The sequence below is a fragment of the Vespa mandarinia genome, chromosome 9, assembly GCF_050613455.1.
Source record: "Vespa mandarinia isolate Hongniang chromosome 9, ASM5061345v1, whole genome shotgun sequence".
NCBI classification, from domain to species: Eukaryota; Metazoa; Arthropoda; class Insecta; order Hymenoptera; family Vespidae; genus Vespa; species Vespa mandarinia.
In genome coordinates, this window is record NC_140818.1 from 8,939,504 (window position 1) to 8,956,454 (window position 16,951).

General features: G+C 29.9%; 3 protein-coding genes and 1 long non-coding RNA gene across 8 annotated transcripts; 1 reads left to right on the forward strand and 3 right to left on the reverse strand.

Moving 5' to 3' along the window:
• Window positions 1-541: 541 nt before the first annotated feature.
• On the reverse strand, window positions 542-5,806 carry Cdc23 (cell division cycle protein 23). 5 transcript variants are annotated; one of them, XM_035862100.2, is made up of 8 exons: window positions 5,567-5,805; window positions 4,825-5,489; window positions 4,539-4,718; window positions 4,283-4,447; window positions 3,953-4,199; window positions 3,595-3,859; window positions 3,395-3,504; window positions 542-673 (listed from the first exon to the last, which is right to left on the reverse strand). In XM_035862100.2, coding segments are annotated over exons 1-8 (1,734 nt in total). In that variant the 5' UTR covers window positions 5,668-5,805; the 3' UTR covers window positions 542-672. The 5 variants fall into 5 exon arrangements, with proteins under 5 accessions (XP_035717993.1, XP_035717991.1, XP_085515634.1 ...); XM_035862098.2 differs by lacking the exon at window positions 542-673 and adding an exon at window positions 2,235-2,643 and having other exon boundaries at window positions 5,567-5,806; XM_085659508.1 differs by lacking the exons at window positions 542-673; window positions 5,567-5,805 and adding an exon at window positions 2,235-2,643 and having other exon boundaries at window positions 4,825-5,268; window positions 5,352-5,485.
• Window positions 669-3,314, forward strand: LOC118439877 (uncharacterized). Its single transcript, XR_004837676.2, has 2 exons — window positions 669-2,241; window positions 2,568-3,314. It is a non-coding gene; the product is annotated as an uncharacterized LOC118439877 (long non-coding RNA).
• Window positions 5,807-6,576: 770 nt separating the features above from the next.
• LOC118439867 (uncharacterized) lies at window positions 6,577-11,522 on the reverse strand. Its single transcript, XM_035862096.2, has 12 exons — window positions 10,847-11,522; window positions 10,411-10,752; window positions 9,680-10,319; window positions 9,555-9,601; window positions 9,316-9,461; window positions 9,101-9,209; window positions 8,843-9,000; window positions 8,608-8,718; window positions 8,391-8,504; window positions 7,009-7,237; window positions 6,819-6,934; window positions 6,577-6,736 (listed from the first exon to the last, which is right to left on the reverse strand). The coding sequence occupies exons 1-12, from the start codon at window positions 11,178-11,180 to the stop codon at window positions 6,623-6,625; spliced, it is 2,460 nt and encodes an 819-aa protein (XP_035717989.1). The 5' UTR covers window positions 11,181-11,522; the 3' UTR covers window positions 6,577-6,622.
• An 887-nt stretch (window positions 11,523-12,409) lies between these two features.
• On the reverse strand, window positions 12,410-16,259 carry LOC118439873 (baculoviral IAP repeat-containing protein 8-like). The gene is made up of 4 exons (XM_035862109.2): window positions 16,144-16,259; window positions 15,118-15,418; window positions 12,971-13,832; window positions 12,410-12,861 (listed from the first exon to the last, which is right to left on the reverse strand). The coding sequence occupies exons 3-4, from the start codon at window positions 13,784-13,786 to the stop codon at window positions 12,532-12,534; spliced, it is 1,146 nt and encodes a 381-aa protein (XP_035718002.2). The 5' UTR covers window positions 13,787-13,832; window positions 15,118-15,418; window positions 16,144-16,259; the 3' UTR covers window positions 12,410-12,531.
• Window positions 16,260-16,951: the final 692 nt, after the last annotated feature.

Here is a 16,951-nt window from a genome sequence, read left to right on the forward strand (position 1 = left end):
GACCGGCCGATCGAGTGACGCTTGATACCAAAGCGTTTACACGGCGAATAAAACGGCGAACGCGAGAGAGCAGCGATCGTGCCAGGTACGCACAAACATCGTCCAAGTTGCTCGGGAGTATACAGTCAATATGGCTGCCGTGCGACTAACGGAACCGCGCCAAATTCAAAACTCCCGGAGCCTTTCTCTCTCTCTCTCTCTCTCTCTCTCTCTCTCTCTCTCTCTCTCTCTCTATCTATCTATCTCATCGACCATACACACATTCCTCGTATTTTTCGCTTTAAAATAGAATCAAATGAAAGAATTAAAATAGATCTATTGCCTGATCGAATAAATCAAATTATTTTCTCGATCTCTTACAAAATACCACATATCGTTCGTTTCGTCGTTATCGATCGTTTTCATTATTCGTTACGCTCGTTTACCAATTTATAAGAATATATTTTTCTTCGAAGAGTCTGACTGAGCAAGATCGAGCAAAAGTCTTGCGTGAGCGAGTGCGTGCGTGCATGCATGCATGCATGCATGCATGCATACGTACGTCGTGCGTGCGTGCGTGCGTGCGGCGTGCGTGCATGCGTGCGTGCATGCGTGCGTGCTACCTGGTTGCCTCCGTGCTGTGTGCTTGCCGCATACTGGCTCGCGTGCGGTGCATGCTTGCGTGCGTCCATGCCTATAACAGAGTTCCATAATCGTTAAGATTCCACCTTGCTTCGCGTTCAACGCGTGGCTACGCGAAAGAAAGAAGAGGAAAAATTACATTTACTCTTAAAGAAACATTATTCATCAAAATTCGGGTTAAAAAAAAAAAATATATATATATAACAAAATATATTATATTCGGAGAAATAATATGTACATTAAATTTGCAATAAATTAAATTGAACTCTGTATAAAAGTCTGTCGATGTGAAAAAGAAAAAAAGAAACATTGTTCGTTTGCCATCGTTGGTTGAAGCTCAACGACTACGCGACTGGAACGAAAAACGGATCGATGATAATCATCATCACGCGAACTTTGAACGCGTACGTTTATCGAACGTATTCCAACGAAGCATTTCGAAGTAAAATTTCTCAAATAATTTACGGGTTATAAATTATATTATTTTATTCAGATAATTTAATTATTATATTAAATGAAATATATCAAAGGTGGTATAGTAATCAAGAAGGATAATGTGAGCTTAACAGCAATGCGTTTCTTTTTTTATATTACATATTATATTAGTCTATGGATATAAGGTGTGGCTCTAGTTGTTTTTCATTTTGTACAAACGAAAAGAACAAACGTAGAAATGAAACAAAAGGACAAGTATGAAGAAACAAAATAAAAAAAAAGATATAATTCATAAACATTTCCTGTATTCTATTATGTATGTAGAACTTAAATGCCGAAAGCCAATTACATATTTTTCAACATTTTTCGATAGTAATATTTAAAAATTTATTAAAGGAATAAGCAATAAATAATATAAAACAGATGTTATTGTCATACATTAGGTACATTAATGGCGCATAATGAAAGTCAAACGGTTCAACGAATTTTTCTTTTATAGTGTTCCAACTTATATACTTTTTAAGTTTCATTTCATTTTATCAATTAAGTATAGTTAAGCATAATTTATAACTATATAACATAAATGCAAACATCCCACTTATAAAATAATACTTCAATAATGTATTATGAAAAGAGAAATTCTCTTGATAATTTACAAGTGCAACTTAAAAGTGCACCATTAATGCAACTAAAATGACGATATTATGCATGAAATTTATCACCTTGGAAGAAATCCAAATAGAAATAAAAATGCAACATTCGAAGATAATTGATCCAAAGATAATTTATAGCGTACAAGTGTTGTATAAAAAAAGTCTTTCTAAGATTTATAATATATCCGGTTATTCCGAATTATATTCATTCCTTCTCAAAATCGAAGGATATGTTTATTATAGAAGATTCTTTATTCAAAATTCTCCCCTTAACAAGTAGCAGTATGATGTAGTACTACTACATAAGGAATGCATGAAGATATTTCTTGCTATTTCTCATTTGTCTTAACACCGAATACGCGTTTTTACTTTACTTTTTTTACTCTAACGCGCGCACAACTGATTTTAATGAAAAAAAAAAAAAAAAAAAAAGAAAACGCAAACAGTAATGTCGATGCAAAGTGAACAAAGTATTCAGAAAAAAGCTATTTCTCGAAAAAATCTCGGGCGCCCAGTGATCGAAGCACCCTTTGTAAGTAAACAAAATTCTAATCCATTTAAATACAAGTTATCCCTTAGCTTCGGGAAATTGCTTCAGCTGTGAATTCTGTATACTAAAATAATACAAAAAGTTCCTGTAAACATATGCCTCATTTAACATTTTTTTCGAGTTATAGCAAATTTCTCCTTTTCTCTAAGTTTTCTCTAAGTATTATTCGGATTTTTCGAAAACCTTATTTAATATTCTCGCGAATGATGAATTTTTGTTGTTGTTGTTTTCATGCACAAAATTTACCGCCGATCCCCGAAGCTACGAGACACATTCTATATATTAATTTAAACATTTTTCTAATTTAGAATTAATGTCTATTTTCGGAAAACGAGCACTACAACGAGTGCCAACAATAATTCTTCCCTGGTAATCCGATCATCACTGCAACAAGAAAAGAGAGAAACGTCAAAGTTTTATTGTAAAGCCATACCGGCCTCGGCACAATCATCGTTCAACAATGCGAATAATAATTCCTTCACACTTGATGACACAAAAAAAACATGCTTCCACTAAGATTTATTGGATCGTTGTATATTCGCAATGAAAAGTTTACCTATTCATGAAAGATATGAGATACAAATAAAATGTTGGGAAAGAAACGATCGGAGAGAAAAAAAAACTGTGAAAGATGGGAGAAATAACAATTTCTGAAACTTTGAGAATAGATCGTGGCCTGAAGATTTGGAAAATATCCATTGTCAATAATGTAAAGATTTCCAACTATCAAATAATCAATAGAAAAATTCGATGAACAAAAAGCAAATGATTCGCCTGAGGAATTCTTTATATCTACCTCCATCTTCCTGCATGACCAGTTTTAGAATAAGCTTTTCCTCCTTGATAGTTGAAGAAACATAGAGATAACGAGAATCATAGGAACTATACTGGCTTGCTATAATGAGATTAGGGATGATCTAACAGGATGGAAAAACATGGGAAGACGATGGAAATTATTCGGCTTGAAACTGAAAAACCTAAAAAAAATATATATATGCGTGAAAAAATATCATTGACAATTGCTTAAGAAAAAAAAAAAAAAAAAAAAAAGAAAAGGTATGAAAGAAATTTATGATATAACAACGATCAAAAAATTTTATGAAAACGTGAAAATAATTATTTTAGTTTTTGTTACTATGGAGTAGGTGTGAAGGATAAATTCATTGGTGACAATTGATTTCCCGGTGTAGCATCGGTCCTAGCGCCTTGTTCGATTACCGGATCCGTCTCATTCATGTCTTCTACCTATAAAGATGTGAGAAAAGGAATTTTAAGCTATACTCGTTTAACAACACGATTATAAAATAAAATCGTTGAAATAATATTTATCCTTACCACCATTGAACTCTCTTCAACTTTCGCTCTTTTCTGTGCAATCGTTCTTAAAAGTCCCTTAGCTTCTTCTTTAGTTTCATCGAATTGAAGACATTTCTGTGCATAATGGTTTGCCCGATCCAATTGTTCTCGTTTCAGATGATATTGCGTTAGATACTTGTAAGCGTGACTCAATTCGGTTCTATCAGCATTTCTAAATTCGTCCATTACAAAATCTGTATAAGCTGCAGCCGCATGATCGTGTTCACCCAACTTTTCATAAAGGCTAAAATTAGAAATAATTTCGAGAAAAAAGTTATTCTAAAACAAAAAACAAAAAAAAAAAAAAAAGAAAAAAAAAGGGATAAGTAATACATACTTGGCTAACTTTATCAAAGCGACTCCCTCGATATCCCCTACATTACACGCTTTGTAATAACACTTGAGCGCATCTTGAATTTTATCTTGTTTTTCATATGCCTCGCCCAATGCAAGAACCATTCGACTATCATGAGGTCTCAAAAGTTGTGCCTGTTTGTAATAATACAAACCGTAAGAAGGCATCTTCAAAATTTCATAAGTTTGACCCAAACCATACCATGCTCTATAATCCCTTCTATTAACTTCTATATAAAATACAAAATAAATTCATCCAATAATTAACGTCATGAGGGACCTAATAAAATGATGTCATATCTATAAAACGTACCGATGGCTTGGCGATAACTATGAATCGCACCATTAGTATTTTTCATCTCCATAAATTCATGGCCGAGTAACGTCCAAGCAGATAGGTACTGTGGATTAAGTTTCAATGCTCTATGGAAATACATCACTGCCTTTTGATGATCTGCTCTTAAACTGTAATAATTTCCTGGAAATAAATGAGACTATGTAACGTATTTTCCAATGTCAAAAGAAGTAAGATTAATTTATTCAAAATTCTAGTAGATATTATTACTTACCCACTATACAACACGTTTCCAATCGATATTTATCTATTTCTGTGGCTCTATGAGCTAAATATGCTAATTCTACTTTCATTTCTTTTACATAAAGCAAATTTGAATATGTATCCATATTATCGAGACAATATGGATCTTCTTTTATTATGTGTTTAAATGTTTTTATAGCATTATCAACATCTGAAAATATATAGAGAATAAAGGAATATTATTATATAATATTGGAACTTAATATTACTCAAATGTAAAATAAAAAAAAAAAAAGAAAAATAAGAAATAAAGTTACCTCTCCTGTAATGAACGGCAATAGCAGTTTGAGCAAGTACGTATGCATTCTTTTCAAAACCCATTGACTGTAATTCGCAATACATAGCTAAACCTTCGTCAATAAGTTGTAACTCTAAATACATGTGAGCCATAAAGAAATGTTTCATCCAGTGATTTGGAAGTCGTAAACTTTCTAATTTTTCCCTATCCGTAATTAATGCAGCTAGTTCCAACCAAGTACCCCAGTGCATCGGCTGCTTGTGAGTCGATTCAACCAAAACTTCGGTTGCCTCTCTGGTAAGCTGGAGTTTTTTCAGAGTCACCCCAAATAAATATAAACAAAAGCCGTCTAATTTTCCGGCCAAATGATCTTTTCTTAAATCAGCACAGAGTAATTTTAAACTGTCATTTCTCATAGGGTCTGGTGGTATATCCGTCATGTCATCTATTTTCTTTTTTTCTCCTGATAAGTAACGAGAATACAAATACAAAAACCTGGCTTTCGAAGTTGTACATTTTTCTGTAAAATAGGCTGCCCGATCGTACTCTTTTAAATCGAAATAAGTTTTAGCTAAGATATACGTGTCATCTTCCTCACTCGATTCCGTCAAACCAATATCATCCGTGGTCACATCGTGTAGATCTAATTTGACATCTTTCAAAGAATAATTCAATTCCGCCAGCCTAAAATGTTAAGGGATGATTATACTGACTTTTTTTTTTTTTTTCTTAAAATACAATCCAACAATCATTTTGTATACCATTTTGTAGTATGTAATAAACCACGTTGAGTACATTCATTTATGGCGGGTAACAAGTCACACTTAACCTCTTTAATATTAAATTTCACAAGATCATCCATCTATAATAAATTTTCGCAAAATCATCACATACGATAATTTATAGTCAATTTTAGAATAATAAAAACCCGTTCATCACTTTTCGTTTTTAACGTATGCGACTTCAGCGACAGATATGGACAAAATATGAACTACAAACGCAACAAACTCTTCATATTGTCCGTTTATAGCATCGTGTACGAACTTTCCCATATTGCAATATATTACTTTCACGCAAAATCTAACAATCTTGTTAGTTTATAATAGAAATGTTTGATATATAGTACAAATAGTATAGTATATATTGTATGACAAAAGCAAAAAAAAATCATACGTCAGATTATACACTTCTCTGAAGAATAGATTAATTGAAAAGAATTTTTTATATTTTCTATTTCTACTTAAACTTAATACGAATAGTTAAAACGAATTTAAAGCTGTTCACTACCCTTGGTTTTATAATGATTTACGCTATTCGTAAGATCATGCGTAATTCTCGATAGAAGATTTTGATGAACAAAGTCTCATTTAATTTAGGACATACCTAAAGAGCTTTATTTTCTTTGAAAAAAAAAGATATTAAAGAATAGTATATATTGAGAATGGTTTATGCACAAAAAAAAAATTTTTTGAAACTTTTTTTAAAAATTCAAGAAAGATGATTCTTTCTAGATTGAGTAATGTCCCTGTAGAGCAATCTACAATAATTATTTCTTAACCATTTCTATACGAGCCAAATTTAAAAATATGTGTATTTAGCATTTAGATTATAGATTTTAAGATTTCATTTCGTACAATATACATGTTTCATAATATTTGGAAAAGAGATCATTAGAAAAAAGTTATAATGATGTGTAAGTTGTAATTAGAAGAAGATGAATTACAAAACACATATACATTGAATAAATTGTATAGTTTAATGTAAGTTTACATTAGATTAAATAATTTATACAATGTGCAATATCGAATGAAAATAATCTAAGAAGATAACAAACCCAAAGTTTGTAAACATATTTGTGCAGCTTCTGCTTTAGCTTGCTTCTTGTTAGGACTAGCAACGCTTGGTTTATATTCAATACCATTTACTTTTACCTGTAGAAATATAATGGCACACTTATATAATTATGAAAATTTATTGACAACAATTGTCAAATAGAAAATATATAAGACGTACTTTAAAGAGAAAGTTTTTTCTATGATCTGGCCCACACTCGAAGCATAATTCGTAGACAGGAGCACCAAGTTTTCTTTTTGAACAATACTCTCCAAGTAGTGATACTGGATGCTTTCCTTTATACAATTACCGATTATCATGAAATATTTAAATTATAAATATTATAATATATGAAAAATCATTTTTATACCTTCTAACGTTTTAATAGCCGGTACTACCGGTTTTGCCGTTTTATTTGTCTTTTGTCCAATGTCTTGTTCCGAAATAAGACCCCTTTTATCTAATTTCACTTCTAGCTGTAATGGTTCCAATGTACCTTCCTTATTTTTACCCAAACCCTCACCTGGTCGCCATCCCATCTTTTGTAATAAAGCCATTCCCATACCACCAGATACAGGTTGTGCAGACACTAATTGATCCTAAATAATTTCTTTTGTGAAACACTTAAGTATCATAATTAATAAGAAGATAAGTAAATCAATTTTGAATATACATTAATATATATCTTTTTAAGCTCACAGAGTAATATGATTTTTTATAATAATTCGTTATTCTCAAAATGAATGTAAAATCAATAAAAAAATCAATTGTGTGTGTTATACCCAACCATGACCAAACCTTTATATGTCTGTAGCTCAATATAATTAAAAATAATTAGAATACGTGTATATACATGTAAATATTCACATCAATGTTTTTTATTAAACAATATTTTTACTTATTATTTAATCCTAAATTTTATAACTTTTTTTGGGCAAGCATACTTACCAATAAAATTAAAAATCGGACATCAGGCTGCTGACGTTATGTCTTCTGTGAGGTAGCTATGTGCCTGTAACAAACCCTCAGGTGGATGCAGACTAATGCTAAATATCGCAGCTTTATCGTTAAAACAAAATGATTAAAGTTTCTGGATCCTATGGTATAAAGCTGATGATAGTTAGCAATAATCTCACAAGAGATCACAAGTCGAAGTAACTATTAATAATCGCACAACTTTTCTTATATTTATTATTTGGAAAGATTTTCTCTCTCTCTCTCTCTCTCTCTCTCTCTTTCCTTTTTTTTTTTTTTTTATTTACCTATTAAAATATTTAGAGAAATAATGATTCTCTTGTGTTCCTGCAGACACAGAGTCCACCCCTACTTAAGAAGTGGTCTGTGCCTACATCACAGTCATCAGATCAATAATGACTTACTTTATTGATCTTAGCTAAGACTGTACCTGAAAACTTGTTACAGGCAATATCAATCAGTGTATAAGTAAAAAAGTAACAAGCCCTATGTATGATATGATGACTGATATGATATAATAAAGAAAGTTCTCCAATATTTGAAATCATATGTAGCCAAGTTTTCAATTTAGTCTTCTATTACTTAGATTTGCTATTATCAGAAGAAGAAAAATTTACTTAATCTAGCAAGATTCATCCTATGGGCATGTTACATTTTTAATATAAAAGGATAAAAAAAGAATTATAATAAAGGCCCATATGTTGTATCTTATGTAAGAAACAAAATGTGTATCATACACTCATACAATACGAGCCCTAGTTACTACAATACAGTTACCTTATGAGCCCATGCTTGATAACCTGAGGTAAGCTCAGCAGGTGAGAGCACTTTGGCACCTGTACTACCAGTAAACTGGCCTGGCATTTGTTTACTTTCTGCCCAGGTCCTCATCTATATAAAGGGGAGAAAAATGTAAAACGTAAAAATTCGTATAGAGATGATATGCACATATACGTAGCTGATACTCGAAATCAATGGAAAAAATATTGAATACCTCATTTTGTGCTCTATACATTTCATTTAAAGCACCAACATCGTTCGGATTTTCTCTCAGCTTTCTCATTGCAGCTAATCTCTGTGACACTATGGATCCAATGTCAACTGACTGCAATAATAAAGAAATCAAAAGTAATACAATTTGTAAAATAGAAAAGAGTAATTAATTTTTGTTTCTTTTCTTTTTATTTTTTTCTTTTTTTTTTTTTTCCAAGTATAAAAAAATTTAATACTCCTGCCATAGATGTTCGTGGAAAAACTACTGGCTGTATAGATTGTATTGATTGTACGGAACATGGCTTAGGCACTATTGGTTCAGTTGATACAGATGCTGGTACAAATGGTTTCTTTTGTTCTGGTTTTTTTGGTGTCACAGGGATCCATTCGCTTTCTTTATTAATTTTTAAAAAGAACGATAATAATATTAGAGTATTGGTGAAGATCATGATTGTTATTTGAAGAACAATAGGAACAACATTTAGTAAACTCACCAGTTTTTCTATGATGCTGACCACTAGATACAGGAAACTGTAGACGCAATTGATTCGAAGATTCGGCTGTCTTTTCTTGAAACGTTTTTGTTGGCAATTGCTTTGCATTCTAAAAGCAAAAAATAAAATTAACATAAAATGAAATAATATTTACAAATCTATGCCATTAATTGAAAACTTTTTTTAGATTTTAGGATTTTATAAATAAAACATACTCGGATATTCATAACGATAGGACTTGGCCTTTCTTTGAGAAGAAATGGATGATGAAAACCTTTTTCAGACTCGCTTCCATCTTCTTCAGAAGAGAGATTAGATAATTCTCCTAATGCTTCAGATTTTGACAATGATTTACAAAAATCTATAAGCAATAAAAGGTGTGTGTAGAATTTCCTTTGTCAAGGGGGAAGCAAAATATTGAGAATAAAAATATTTCTTTAATAAAAATATAAACCTGTAAGTTCATCCAGAAGCTTTTTTTTGTCAATTTCGATACGCTCTCTAGTAAAAAGAAAAATATTTTTTCAAGACATATGATTGACAAGAATATATGATTCATATAATAATTAAAATACTAACTTTCTTTCTTTGCTCCTACTTCGTCCCCGTATATACTTCTCCCTACTCCTGTCTCTACTACGACTTTTGTGCCTCTTCCTTTCCCTACTTCTTCCTAAATCTCGTCGTTCAAAGCTTCTATCTCTATCACGTCTTTCCTTATTTCTATCAGAATGTTTATCTCTGTCTCTACTCCTACTACGATGGGAACGTGTTTGAGAATCTGATCTATTTCTTTCTTGTGAATGGCAACTTCGACTACGTTTGCTATTTTTGTTTTTAACTTTATTATATATTTTCATATCCTTGCGATCCTTATCACTGTAATTTCTTGATTTCCCTGTTACTTCCAGTCTTTTCTTTTCTTTTTCCCTTAAAATTAATCTAAGATCATTCCTAGATTTCAAGGGACCTGACAATTCAGATTTAAGCGTATCATCAGGACTCAATGTGGGAGATCTAAATGAATTACACGGTGGTGGTGTAGGACTTAATGTTGGTGTTCTATTATTATTACTGCTGTCTGTTAATTCACCATCCTCCATACGCGCAGCTTTTGCCTTTTCCTTATTCTCTATTTCCTTTACAGTTTCATTATAAACAATACTATTTTTAAGATCCTTTATAATGATTTTTCCTTGCACAGACTGTTTTGGTTTATCTATAGATAAAAAGATAAAATATTATCATACATATAACTATGAACTATCCATATTATAAGATATTAGGTAGAAAAAAGAACATCAACAAACCAAGAATTTTTGGTAATACCGATTCTTCAAATTCGTCATCTATTTTTTTTGGAATAGGTGGTAATTTAGGACTTTCAAAATCTCTATCTTCTTTATCATGGATTGTACATACGTTTGTAGATACAGTCTCTTCCTTTATCAATCCTACTTCTCTCAATTGTACATCATTAATATGCTCTTTATCTGAGACATCAACTCTGATATTTTCTTCTTCGGTAAGGGAAATATTAGTATCAACCTTTGCAATTTTGGGTTTAGGTTCATCAGATTCTGATGATTTGCTTGAATGTGATTCATGCTTGCGCTTAGACTTTTTCCTATGTTTCTTCTTTTTCTTACTAACTAAAAATACATAATTTTATACATACATATATATAATTCTTTTAAAACCTTAACATTGATAATAAGAACAAAATTTATATAAATTATAATTTACCAGTACTTTCTACATCACTATTATTACTGTCCGAAGAACTGTGTTTAGATCTTTTTTTATGCTTTTTTTCCTTATGTTTATGCTTTTTCTTACTCTTTTTTTTTCTTTTCTCCATTTGTGTTTTTTCCTTTTTCTCCGCTTTAACAATTGCATCTGGAACTTGTTGATCACTATTCTCTGGTGATACTATTCCCTCGTCTGCATCGAAGGTACTGAAAAGTTCTGTCAAAATTTCATTCGATGATTTTTCCGGCAAGCCCGGTTCCGATTTAATTTTGACGGCACCAACGCCTACGCTTGTAATTATATTCGCTATATCAAATAAATCAGCCATTATTACATTGTCACGATTAATTTATATCACAAAGATGAAAATGCAAAGAAATCAGAAGAAATTCTTTTTCGAGTCACTCCTATTATTGATATAATTACACAGCAATATAAGTAAACTCTTTATTGGTTATGTAAAACAATATATGAATTATTTTAATTATTATAATTTTAATCAATTCCACTATCGGCTTCTAATTCTTTAAATATGTATTCACATGAAATATAATCCATTAGAATATTTATTCAAATGAGAGATTATTAGCTGACGTATTTTAATCATACACATCACTATCTTGATACTGCTAATATCGTACTTCTATCATTTTGCTCGTTTATAAGTGTATATATATATATATATATATATACATATATCGTGTATACAACCATTAAAATTAACCGATAGGAGGCGACACTGATTCTTGCTACGATCTATCGAAGTAGAAATCGAGAGTAAAAGAGTTCTTCTTTTTTTTTTTAATTAAATAATAAGGATACAAATAACTTATTAAAGTATCTTATTAAAGTAATATTAAATAATTTCGCGTTATAAAAAAAAAATAGTATAATATTTATCTTGGCGACTGTAAATTTATCTCTCAACTAGAGATTCTTGATTTAATATAAATAATAATATTTTGATGGATAGATTGAACTTTGATAAAAAATAAAGATAATGTTACTTAACCATTTATTGAAATATGTAACATTAAAGATGTAATTATCTTCTGATAAGAGCCGGAAACCCAAAAGTTTCTCAACACATAATATATTCGAGTTGTTATTATTTCGAGACCAAATTCACGATTTGAGATTCAATCTGAGATTCGATTTGAGATTCGATCTTATACTCAAACTTTTAAGTTATGATTTTGCAATGTGACAAAATGTAAGAATTTTTAAGAAATATATTTGTATCGATAAATCTACGGGATTTTATACGGATTATTCTTCCATTTTAAATGGATGAGATGACATAAGACGACGTTAGCGCTCCTTAGCTAGAGGATTTTGAAATGGCGTAAGACTACGTTACTGGCTTTAGATTAAAGGTTTTAAAATGACGTAGATGTATATTATCGATTCCAAATACGTTAATATATGTTTTATCTCGTGCGTATAATTTTCTAAAAACTCCTACTATTTTCATCCAATCCAAATAAAGTTCGTCATTCGTATTAAAATTTTATTTACAGAAAATATGAAATATATTTTTAATATTTTATAAGAAAATAAAAGAATGCACATTATTTTTCTTTTATAGATATATAGATATAAACAATTAGAAATACTCTTATATATGAGTTCTTCTATCTGATTAATAGTTACTGTATAATACATATTGATAATACTTTTTAAGATAAGATTGCTGTTATTACTAAATCTATTGGTTTTCGACAAATAGGACATTGAGATAAAATAGATGCGCAATTAAGACATGAAACCATATGTTTGCAAGGTAAAAATACTATACTCATTTCTGCATTGAAACAGATTTTACATAATCTTCCATCTTTCTCATATTCCTTTTCTGTCATAGAGTTGGATGGATTAGAACTCGAACTTTTTATATCATTGTTTTTGGACTTGGGATTATTCTCAAATTCCTCTGATTTAGATACTTCCTTTAGTGATTGTTTCTCAAGGTTCTCGATGAAAGGGAGCAGTTTGATATCTAAAGTTACCTAAGTAAAATATAAATTTTGTCAAAATAAACATATATAATGTACCTACATGTGTACATATAAAAGCAAACAAGATAGTAGCAAACAAAAGAGACAAAAATTGAATTACCTCATTGGATGATGATGATGATGATGATGAAGATGTTACACATTGTCCCGTCGCTGCATTCACATACTCTTTTCCTTTAGCCATTAAAAGATAATAACATTTTGAAAACCACTTAGCGTGTTGGTCCCATGGATCATCCTCCGGTTTCCAATCTTTTAATCCACCTCCACAGTGGAAGCATACTGTTTGATCTTCTTTTCCGGTATAAAAAAATCCAGCTTCTGCCAATTGGTTCTTGTCTGGTGGGAAAGATTTTGGCCACGTATCAAAGCTCCTTATTCTAGATTCTATGCTGGCATATTTTGTATATACTGGTGATTTTGGCCTTTCAATTCCTAAAGATCTTAACTTATTTCTTTCTTTATCGAACTTTGATTGACTTTCTAGATTATATATTCCACAAACATCTTGGCTACGAGGGCTTGGTAAATTTACCAAAGCAGGATCAGTATCGATAGGTACGTTACCGCATGGAATATTTCTCACAAAGCGACAACTTGGTGAAGAACGTTCATGATCAACCATAGGAATATCTCCTTGCTCCCAGTTATATAATTCTATCTGACATTCAAAACATTGTACACGATCACTTTCACCCACGTAATAAAACCCTGCCGCTGCAAGAGTCCTAGGGTTTACAAATGAGACGGGCCACTTTTTAAAGCTTTTTAATCTGACAAATTCAAACCTATAATCTAAATTATTAACTTCATAATTTGTTTTTACAAAAAATGGTGATGGTGGTGGTAAATTTCCAGGTTTCTTAAATTCCTCTAAACAGTTTGAATAGTTATTTTGTTGGAGGATATTTGTCATTCTTGTAATTAATTTTGTTTTTGCTGTAACTCAAGTACTGTTAAATCTACAAAGAAAAAAAAATCTATAAATAAATAAAACATTTCTATAAACGTTAAATATAAATGACAATATAAAATAAACGTCAACATTCTAAAGAAAATAAACTTATTTGGTTACGTAAGATATATTTTCTTTACCAAATCTATATTAAAGCTATTAAGTATAAAATCTACGATAGATAAACTATTGCCGGATCTACATACAAATGTATTTTAATAACAGATTATCATTTTCTCGAAAGATAAAAAATACCGTGTTTAGGCTGATATCATGAAGCAATAGTCGGATAACTTGATAATACGTTCGATAAAATTAATCTTATTCGATAAAAAAAAAATCTAAGAAATTAAGGTGTGCCTTTTTTGACAAGATAATATACATAGATTATTTGTCGTATCGAATCGGTGGTGAAATATAAAAAAAAAAAAGAAAAATCCCTTTTTATTACCATCTATCAATATAAGTATATATTCAAAACAATCTATCAATTTGTATTGCACATCAATTCGAGAAAATAGAATGCAATCGCAATATCCATGCAATCATCCAGTCTTAAATTCTTAACGCAAACAAGTTTAATATATCGCAAACAAAGAAATTCATCATTCTCATGATCATGACGTCACTTGGATTCCTTTTAATTATTTTATACTATATATAGATTATTAACACCGAAACTTCAAAGAATTGGAAAACAAATAATATATATATATATATATATATGTGCGTGTCATCGAGTTCCAGGAGAATGCTATGTAAAGTCGATTTATCTGGAGGTCGTGTACATTATTTTATATATATATATATATATATATATATATATATATATATATATATATATATATATATATATATATAGAAAGAGAGAGAGAGAGAGAAATGAATGTAATGTACAGTGACATCCCATATTTGTGTAGTCGAGTAAGAGAACTATAGATTATACAAACAAATCAAGAGGAAGTGTGTAACCTTCGTACAACGAATTAAATGGGAAAAACATTATGAATCTTCTATTTTTCTTAATCTTTATCTGACGATTCTGAGAAAAGATACTTATGGTTATAAAAAACATAAATAAAAAAAAATAAATAAAAAGATAAAAAGATAAAGAGAAAAAGAATTTAGAAAAGCCTCGTGATAAAATATATCAAACGTAAAAAAATCATAATCTCGGTGGTATCTTAGATAAAGTGCTTTAAGTACGGTATTTATTATCATTAATCTCTCGGAACAAAAAGTTTCATCAAATGGAAAAAGAAAAAATTAAATAATCATATTATTCCACTCACCTGAATTATAATTAAGATGAAACAGCAATAATATATGAATTTTTTACAAGCAAATTGCTTTCGTTTAATGAAAGTCGATTTTACAGAGGGCTCTGTAAATTTATTCTTCGAACGGAATCAGTATTACCACCTCAAATTTTTGAATGTTTATAAGAGTTGAATTCAGAAAATATTTAGAATAATTCCTGAAGATATATTGATATATCTCCCGAAGATATTGATTATCTTCTGTTAATAATTATATATATACATACATATATACACACATGGATTATGAATATATATGTATATATATATAAATCTGTAAAAATAATACGATTGTATTTTAAGTACGTTTCTCTTAGGATTTTTATCGTTTCATTTATACCTCAATGATTATAAAATCAACATGTACTTTCTAGTGATTTTTTTTGTTTATATTTCTCTGAAAATATTTATCCCTTCAATAAATAATTCACAATATATTAATAACTTTTTACAATGGATAGAAAATGCATGAATAACATGTGTGTCGAGTATTTGTTTCCAAATTCATATTATATGATTTACAGAAATAAGCAAAACTGAATATAACAAATTGTCTGTCTTTACAGCACAGTTTATGTTTACACTTGACAGTTGGTGTGAAAATAAGCGACAGACGTCGAAATCCGTGAAAACGACGAAAATTGTGATTTTCATCATCTTTAACCATTTCCAGCTCATAAAAACGTTAATCGACTTTGATGATATTTTAAGCACACATGTAATAGAAATAAAATCTCAAAATGTCTTCTGTTTCAATTTTCATCAATTTTATCACCATATAAAAAAGTTGTGAAAAGTGGCTTTACTTTTTTTTTCGCGATTCCGATTATATTAAATTAAAGACATTATTCTATCGTAAAAAAAATCTCGTTATGGTCTTTATAATATAAATTTAATGAAAAAGAAAAAGACGAAGATGACTATTGAGAAATATAAATGAAACATTGTATAAATTACTTATTCAAGAAATGCTTAAGAATACTATTATTTGATATTTACCATTAAACGAAGTACTTGAACGAAGTTACTCGCACGTCTACTATCGAAAATATGTTATATCTTCAAGATTGCAAACTGTTTTAACGCTTACTTATCAATGAGATGAAATAAAATAGATATTAGAGATAGCAATTTTATCATATAATCAATAAATAAACCTAAAAACATATATAAAATATTTTTAACAATTTTCTCAAATTCTATCAAATTTCATTTGCAAAATTAATTAAATGATCTTTTACAATTTGAATTTTTTCATTTGCATATATGCTCCTTGAAAAAACTCATTGGCATAGCGATTACTACTAAGCTATTTAAAAAGATATGCAGTGTCCGTTTGAGACCATAGAAAGAGTATTGATTGAATTGATGTTCATTTACTTTTTACGTCATTAAAATTTTGAAATTATCGTTACCATATTGCTATCGACTTAATAATAATTGTTATCTATTTATCACTTTATTGATTCGATAGCATTGTCCACGTTGCATCTTTAGAAATATCAGAATGATCATACTGAAGTAATTTGTAATTAGTAAAAATAGATATTATCGTATGTATTATCTCTATTCTAAGGAACTATTATTATCGGTAAGTGATACGAACTGTGCATTGTGCCTGCGTTATTTTGATACTATTATATGTACTGCTGGTAAAGTAGAAAAAATGTGGGTAAAGATTCGATAATTTGGAAATAAATATAATTCATAAAATGTAATGTAATTATCTCGATTGATATTTGAAATGGTTAATTAAAAATTTTATATTAAAAATTTATATTTAAAATTTATATTAAATTAAGAAATT

What these genes read in the sequence shown, in the direction of transcription:
- Cdc23 (XM_035862098.2), bottom strand. Translation starts at nt 5,667, where the DNA reads ATGGATGATCTTGTGAAATTTAATATTAAAGAGGTTAAGTGTGACTTG. An exon ending in TGCCGTTCATTACAGGAGAG is followed by an intron (nt 4,719 to 4,824) that starts GTAACTTTATTT and finishes ATATATTTTCAG; the next exon opens with ATGTTGATAATGCTATAAAA. An exon ending in GGAAACGTGTTGTATAGTGG is followed by an intron (nt 4,448 to 4,538) that starts GTAAGTAATAAT and finishes ATTTATTTCCAG; the next exon opens with GAAATTATTACAGTTTAAGA.
- LOC118439867 (XM_035862096.2), bottom strand. Translation starts at nt 11,180, where the DNA reads ATGGCTGATTTATTTGATATAGCGAATATAATTACAAGCGTAGGCGTT. An exon ending in ATCAAGCATGGGCTCATAAG is followed by an intron (nt 7,238 to 8,390) that starts GTAACTGTATTG and finishes GAAATTATTTAG; the next exon opens with GATCAATTAGTGTCTGCACA. An exon ending in GGCTATTAAAACGTTAGAAG is followed by an intron (nt 6,935 to 7,008) that starts GTATAAAAATGA and finishes AATTGTATAAAG; the next exon opens with GAAAGCATCCAGTATCACTA.
- LOC118439873 (XM_035862109.2), bottom strand. Translation starts at nt 13,786, where the DNA reads ATGACAAATATCCTCCAACAAAATAACTATTCAAACTGTTTAGAGGAA. An exon ending in CATCATCATCATCCAATGAG is followed by an intron (nt 12,862 to 12,970) that starts GTAATTCAATTT and finishes TATTTTACTTAG; the next exon opens with GTAACTTTAGATATCAAACT.